This window comes from Alligator sinensis, unplaced genomic scaffold, assembly GCF_000455745.1.
Source record: "Alligator sinensis unplaced genomic scaffold, ASM45574v1 scaffold269_1, whole genome shotgun sequence".
In the NCBI taxonomy this organism is placed as follows: Eukaryota; Metazoa; Chordata; order Crocodylia; family Alligatoridae; genus Alligator; species Alligator sinensis.
Window position 1 is genome coordinate 34,459 of NW_005842048.1, and position 8,116 is coordinate 42,574.

The following is an 8,116-nucleotide window of genomic DNA, read 5'->3' on the forward strand; positions in this document are numbered from 1 at the left end:
TGCCCAGCCCCATTCCCTGCCCAGTCCCAGCCTCCCTGCACTTAAAGAAGCCCCGCAATCACTGGCTGCAGCAGCAGGGATCAGGGCCTCTGAGGGCTCATGGCAGAGCCCCTGCATGGAGCACAGAGCAGCAGAGGGCAGCAGGGATTGCCACACCCCCCGGCACCCATGCGGCAGCTGCCCCATGGCACGGGTGCAGCGTGGCTTGGCAGGGCATTGCATGCTGTCTGGTAGCTTCCCCATGGGATAGCTGCTGCACAGGTATCAGGTGGGGGGGCGATCCTCACTGCCCCACACTGCACGGGGGGCTCTGATTGCTGCTGCTGCACCCAGTGAGTGAGGGGCTTTTAAGTGTCGGGAGACTGGGGCCGGGCAGGGCAGCCAGGAGGGCTTCTCCTGTGCCTCCTCTGGCTGTGCCTGCCTCTGCCCTAGTAGGAGGAGCTGTGGGAGAAGCCCCCATAGCTGCCCTGCCCTCTACTACTGCCTCTTCGCAGTTCACAAAAAACACATGCTAACACGCAATGAACCAAAGCCACATAAAGAATATGCAGGTAACCAATAACATTGCTCATCTCTCCCATGTCCCTGGCTATCACCATAGGCGTAGGGGCACACAGGATCACAAGGTATCTGTTTAACACCCTCCCGCATCCCCAGTCTCACTGTGGGACTGAACCTTCCTGCTCTTCCTTTAACTGTCTGAGCTCCCTTTTGGCTTTGCTCCTATTACAAATACAACGCTGTTTACAACTGCCCCAGAGTCCCAAGGACTCTCTTCATTCAGTCTCTAGTACAGTGGTTAATTTTCTCTGCTCCTGGCTTTGTATCATACCTGTGACAGAAGGTTACCTTACTTAACCCAAGCAGACCACAGCCTGTACCCTTGTCCAAACCATGGGCCTCAGGCACACACCAAGATCATGCTGTGACCCTGTCTTCCTCAAAGTTGCTGCTCCTGCCACCAGCACACCTGTACCTCTGTACCCTACTCTGCCTGATCTGGACAAACAACTGTCCCTTTGGTCAACAGTGCAACAAACCAATCTCTTGCATAAAAGATTCTGACAAAGACATGGTTACTTAGCTTCAACCCTAGTTGGAACTGCCATACAGTTTCACTTTACAAACATGTCTCCACCCATAGTTCCACAGCTTTACCCCACTACAAGTCTTGGCTGACCCCTCTACACAGGTTCACTCTGTATCAACATATTCCCTGATCAGTCAGGTTACTGCCCTCAAGTCCCAGTCCCCAATTGTTGGACCTGGTCCCAGTCCTAGTCCCAGATTCGTAGGGTCTCCATCCCGGTGGAGAAACCAATTGTTGGCACTGGATTTTTAACCCAGGTACCTTGTTCCAGGTGGACCCAAACCCTCAGACTGACCACAACCTCTCCATTCAATAATAGGCAAATTTTACTGATATACAGTGATAGCAGATAAGACTAATGCAGGCAAGGGAAACAAAATAACCTCCCCAATTCTATGTCGACCAGTCCTAGAGCTGTCACAGAGAGAAGGTATATCTGACCAGTATGCAAGATTCACCCTGACATTCTTGCTTGAATGTCAGTAGCCTGGAGATTGAAGGACAATCTGATCTGTTCAGGTCCCTCCTGACCCTACTATGAAACTATGACAAGCCCCCTGCCCAAGTGGTGATATGCCCTCTGTTCATGGTGGCCTCAAGTTCCCTTCTTGGGGACCCTGAAATCCTTTCTTTTGTATTCTTTCTCCCCTCTGATGACTCTTCATCTCTGGACAGCATTGCTTGGTCTCCCTGTAGTCGTCACACTTCATGTTCTGTTCTGTCAGCATATTTCTTTGTTCCAACAAACTCATCACATGCACACATCTTAATTTGGTTATTTACTGGGCCTCTTAATTTGGTCTGTTCACCAAAACTCAAAATCCCAAGGGCTCTGCAATTGGGCACTGCGACTTGGTACCAATGCTGCAGAGTCCCTTATCTTTGTTTGAGTACACTGTTCATGTTATGGAACAGTGTGGTACATGTCTTCAGTTTCCTAGCTTGTGTCTGCTGGCTTCAGATACAGTGGACCTTGAGGGAAACTTTGTCACAAACAGGCTTTTAGAAATCAGTTACACCTTGCCATTCCCCTGGACCATCGTTCTAAAGCAAACCTCTTCATATCATTTTCTAGCCATCAGTTAGATCAGACAAAAAAAAAAAAAAAAAAAAAAATCACTGGCCCAATCTTGGTTCACCTGAGAAAGTGCATTTAGGTCAGGCATGGTCACCACAGATACTCACCCCAGACCTGGGGCTGCACGTTCCCCACCCTCTTAAGCCCCCCAAACCCTAAGTGGGCTATTCTTAAGCTCTCCAAACCCTCCACCTCCAGTTGAATCCACCCCCTCCCACAACCTGCCAGCTCCCTTCCAGTCCAGCCAACCCCCCACCTAAGCTCACCAAATCTGCACCCCCGCAGACCCACTAGCCTGCTTGCCTCATTCCCCACCCTGACTTTCTTAGATCACATTCCTGGTGCAGGTCCTGGCACTAGTGAATGTATGTACAAGTGAGACCCAATCTACGACCGCACAACTTAAAATAAAGCTGTGCGATAACAGACCAAGTCTCAGGAATGTCTCCATGTGCCCACAGGTACTCGTATTGGAAGATGAGGGTCTAATATTAAAATCCGCCACAGGCAATTAGCACTGTATGCTTTTTTTTTTTTTTTTTTTTTTTTTTTTTTTTTTTACTATTATTAGGAAGTAAACTAAAACGTTTTGTAACATTACAACTGAACCTTATGTGCACATACAAGAAAAAAAATTAAGGTAACAAGGGAGAAAGCCCTATTAAGATGCATAATGAATTAGAACATCCCAAGGAAAATCATTGTCACACCGAATGATTCAATGATATAATATCCAGCATAGTGAAATGCAGAGTTATTTTTAGACAACTGACCTCTTATTTTTACAACAAATTATTTGAAATCTGATCCTACATTTCCAAATATTTACCCATTATAACATGCAGTGTTGCAGTTACTGTGTGCTTGACTCCATGAAGAGTATATGCCAAAACATTAGTGGAACCTGTAAACAAAATTTACAAATAAGAATGGTACTAAATGGTAGTTTGGATAAAGTAAAATAAAACAAATGAAGCTTGACTCAACATAAGACTTTATAAGATGAAGATTTTCGATTAGATTTCTTTACATAAAGTTCCCTCTTCCACTAATCCAGTCTGTTTTAAGCTTCATACGACAAGCAATACTGAAATGATAAACTACAAGCTGTACATTATCAATACTTTTTGAAATCTGAGTAAGTAACAATACTCTTCTCAGATCTATTATTAATGAATGTATCTTATAGCACCATTATAATGTACTGTTTGATGACTAACTACTCTACTGAAGCACTGTAACAGCAAGAATTAACTAATGGTACATATTTTGAAGATTCTTCATAGTTAGAGAAAAGTCTGTAGTAAACTCTGGGTTGTGCATAACACTTGTCTGGAGAGAACTGTGTTATGGTCAAAGATAACTACTATCTCCTGTCAAATCTATGTTATAATTCTCAGAAGCCTCAGAGAAAGAGGGCTACTCAGAGTATTGTAACTACAAGAAAGAACACATGTAAAATGTTATTGCCAAAAGTAACAAAAGTTGAAAAGGCTGGACTCGACTGCTTCAGTTAAGCAGAGAGCAGAGCACATCCCCTTTACAATCCTTACACTGTGCTACAAGGAGACGAAGGCTGACCTTGAACAGTCTGGATCAGCCAATCAGGGCTGTCCTATGAACTGCTGCTATACATCTCCAGGCAAACTGAGGAAGTCTGCAAAGCATGCCGAGATGTGTGCAAAGGCCTCCCTGACTGCCGTGTTAGCACTGCAAGTTCTCTGCTCCTCAGGTATTGAAGCTTAAAACCGGTGTCCCCCAGGGTAGTCAGTAGGTAAACTTTTGACCTACTGCTGGAGTTGATCTACTTAGAGAGAGTTCTGCCCTACAACAGCTGAGGTGGCAGGAAGAATGTTGCAACACCTGTGTGAGGTAATGTGTGGTGATTGGTGTAGAGTGTGAGACGACTGACAGATGTCAGTCTATATATAAAGTGATTGCACCTGAACGGAGGCATGATCAATGTGTAGGCAAGGAGCGTTTGGTGAGGGAACAAATGATTGATTGACTGTACTGTTGGTGTGGATGTCTGGTGCATGCTGACCCAAGGAGGGATCACCAGACCTACTGAGTGAGCGATTGATCGTTGTGTGTGCCAGAGTGGGTGCAGCAGACCCAGGGTGCTCAATCCCCTCTGCTTGTGTATGTATGTGTAGAGATGAAGGCCTGCGAGACCAATATCCTCAGAGGAGTAGATATTGTGGAGATAGTGGATTGGTATGAGTGGTGCAGCTATCAGCTGATTGCATACTGAGAGTTGAGTGAGAGCCAGGGATCGCTCTCTAGCACCCTCTAGGGAAATCCATGGGTGTGTGTATACATATATATGATACACACACACACACAGAGTACATAGCACTGTTGTTGATTATCGCTGTAAATCTTATTTCAATAATTAATTAATTACCCCTCATATTGTGTGTTTTATTTATTAATTAATTAGCGTGGCATTAGGTGGGGCCAGACCACAGGCCAATGCCTAGAGGGAGCAGCCCGCCCACTTCCTTATAGAGGCATTTGAGTGGGAATTGACAACTCCTGTTTGCATAATTGAGTTTGTCCTCAATACAGGGGCTCAGCATTTAATGTCAATTAATGGGTCTCTGGGTAAGATTTTCTAACAGGAAAATATTCTGGGGAATTCTCCCAGTTCATTTGAACATGTGTATGGAGCCTTAGCCTGTATTGTTATCTACCAAGCTGAGTGTGGAAGATTAAATTTCTCCTCTGAGAAATGCAAATAAGACATAGGTGTTGGTCAGATAGCATATCAATTGGTACAACCAAACTATCTAGGACTGCAAATGTAAGAATGGAGTTTTTGGGTGACATGATGGTTTTGTTAAAATCCTATTTGAATTACAAAACTAAACTGCCTTTGCAACCCTAATTACTGTTTATGTGAGTGCTTGTGTGAATCCCAACTCCATGAATACATAAACATGGGAATCAATAAACTGAGAACCAATAGCTTATTAGAGGGGATTTAAAAACAGGAGAGGAAACGCACAAACACACCACAACTTGAATTATTAGGAACTATTCAAAATCAGTTTGCTTTGTACTGATTAGTAATAGGGAAGTTTTTCAACTGAAAAGTTCTCTCTATGTCAATAGGAATCAAGCTATTAAAGACAGCCTGATCATAGCCTTCCTTAGTGAAATCCATGTTTAAAAGACTGAAATTAGCATTTTGAAGCTGTTAAGAATGACTGATTTAAACAGGAGTAACTTGTCAATACAGGCAGAAGAGAGATAATGAACAGTGTGGGCTGAAATGAAGTCAGTAACAACCTTCACCCATATTCCAATGAGAATTTGATCAGGTCCCTGCTAAAGGGAATAAATCCTATATTCTCTAGTACACAGGCTGGAAGCTGAGTATGTGACCATTTTCACTTGTAGACAAAGCAAAAAATATTGTTTATGTTTAAGACGAGGACACAAAATATATTTTGAAATATCTAAGAGAGATGAACCAGTTCTGCTTAGAAAAAGCCTTGTCTGGAAGTTCCACAAAGAACAGAACGAAAACAAATCAATCTATATGCTAGATCACATTTCTTCTATGCAATATATGTGTTTATTATTTAGCATGTATATGATAATAGTACTGAGTAGAGGGTTAGAGTCTCATAACTCCAGATACTATAAAAATACATAGTGTGCCACAAAAAAGCTTCCAATTCAACAAAAACAGGTGCAAACACTTACAAACTGTGTTAAAAATACAAAATTTTGTAGTTGATTCCCCCCCACCTCCCCTTTGGTCAGGGGTACCAATTTCAGACCTGGGATCTTATTTACCAGTGACAGGATAGTGCCTCTGTACTCTGTCATAATACTAAATAAATTAATAGCTGTGCTATGGCTATTTCATACGAGAGAAAGGGGGAAACTCACATACAATGTAGTGAAAATTTTTATTTGGACCTAAAAATTCAGCTACCGCTCAAGACAGTAAAACCTTTTTGTTTAGAAAGGTCTGAATTTTGACATTTCTTAACATACTGATTACAAAATATACTTTAACAATAACAAAAGGGGTTTTTATATCAGAATATAAAATTCTACTTGTAATGTTGACCTAGTTTTCTGCCTATGTAACTTCTACCCTCTCACAAAATATGCTAGTGCATATTTCGAGAGTAAGGACAAAAGTATCAGCAGTACATATAAAGCATGACTGATGAAGGTACCAAGCAGAAATGGTGAAAAAAATTGTCCTTGGAAGTGCAAGCACTTCTGCAGAACAATTAACTTAATTAACCAGACAAAATGAATATTCATAAGGCTGTTAATGTCTCCCGCATCCAAACAGATAAATGTGATGTAATGACTTCCTAGTCAAGCATATCTAAAATTCTGATGAAAACTGCACCAGCACTTTGGTTCTTTGCCTGAAATATCATAGAAATTAGCAGTCCCTTGGTAATATTTTTTTTTCAAATTAATTGGAAATCATTAATTCATTTAAATGATCTATGTAGGATTCTATGTAGTTCACAATAAGCAATGTATAGATTGTCTCTTGTTTTATAAGAACTGGATAGCTTTTTTATTTTTATGTCCTTTCAGTTTTTCCCCCCTCTTTATCTGAATCCCTCTGTACAGTTCCTTAGCAGTAGTTCCCATAGCAACAAACACTATTGCTAATGGCCAGCAGTACAACTGCAGGCTTCCCCACATGCGATCCATTTGATTTTGACCATAATATAGCAGCTTGAGCTGCTGGCTCAGTGGACTATTTTAGTAAAAACACACTCCCTCTGGATTCTCTCTCTCTCCAGAAGTCAAAGCGCTCCAAAAGCAGCTCTCTCTTATCAAGTGTGCTGAAACTTGAAAACTGCTGTTCATCATTCTAAATCTTTGACTGTAAAGGCAAAAAATAGACTTTAATTTTTGTAGATCATATATTCTATGAAACACATTCTATTCTTAATCAACTCAACTAGAAAACCATTACACTTTTGTACAATGTATTTCTAAAAATATTACTTAATGGCACAAACAGCCTCCTCTACATATATTTTCTAATACTTTTGTTCCAGATAATCTGAGTATTGCATAGTACAGAACTATATTAAATAAAGCCTTAAAATGTCTGTTAGAAGATATTCATCATTACCTTTTTTAATTATTTTCACTACCCTGTAGTTAAATATGTTTCCAATCTTTCTATATTGTGAGATCCAATACTTTCATAATCTCAAAAGAATGAGTAGTAGGAAAAACAGTGACCTAAACCTGTCCTGACTGCATGGAATAAAGCATTGGGGGGATTCCATCTCATAACACCACCAAGACATTCACGGCAACTAAAATGACAAGTGAAGGTCAGATTGCTGGCCTAAAATGTATTTGCCTCATGTGTCTGAGATTATTCTCTTGCTTCTCTCCAATCCTTCCCTAGGTCCTTTTGTACCTACAAACAAATTTTGTATAATCCAGCATTTTTCATCCAATTACTGCTTATTTTAAAAAGTGTTTTTTGAAAATGTTTTTGCTGCTATTTGCAATCTGTAAAGCAAACGCAAGTAAAGCACTTTAATACTGCTTGCAAAGGGCTACAATAATTTATTTTAGAAGGACAGAAATATGGATAGTTGAAATAATTCTAAACACAATTCATGCATTTACTTCAACATCTGTTATAAGAAAATGAAAAAAACAAATAAACAACAAAGACAGATCCAGTTTTTCCTTACTAGTTACAAAGAATGCTAAAATGCATCAAAAACACTATCAAGAACCACACTAAGAAGAAAGAAATCCACATGAAAATGCTTCAGCCACCTCTGTAATATCAACTCTCTCTGAACCCCGTACAAGTCTCTAGTCCTTGTTCAGCTTACAATCTGAAGGAGGAGTAGGCAGAAAAAAAAAGTCAGGCCAAGGACAGGAGCAGATGAGACAAGAACAGTAAAAATCCAAAATGCATCTCTCTC

General features: G+C 41.0%; 1 protein-coding gene across 3 annotated transcripts in view; it reads right to left on the minus strand.

The window, feature by feature from the left end:
* Nucleotides 1-8,116, minus strand: part of CERKL (ceramide kinase like) — a 115,252-nt gene that overhangs the window by 14,854 nt on the left and 92,282 nt on the right. For 2 of the 3 annotated variants that reach the window (XM_025203230.1, XM_025203231.1), the window contains one exon: nucleotides 2,998-3,072. The exons of the other annotated variant lie outside the window; for it this stretch is intronic. In XM_025203230.1, coding sequence (XP_025059015.1) covers nucleotides 2,998-3,072 — 75 coding nt within the window. The remainder of the gene's footprint in view (nucleotides 1-2,997; nucleotides 3,073-8,116) is intronic. 3 annotated transcript variants of the gene reach the window in all.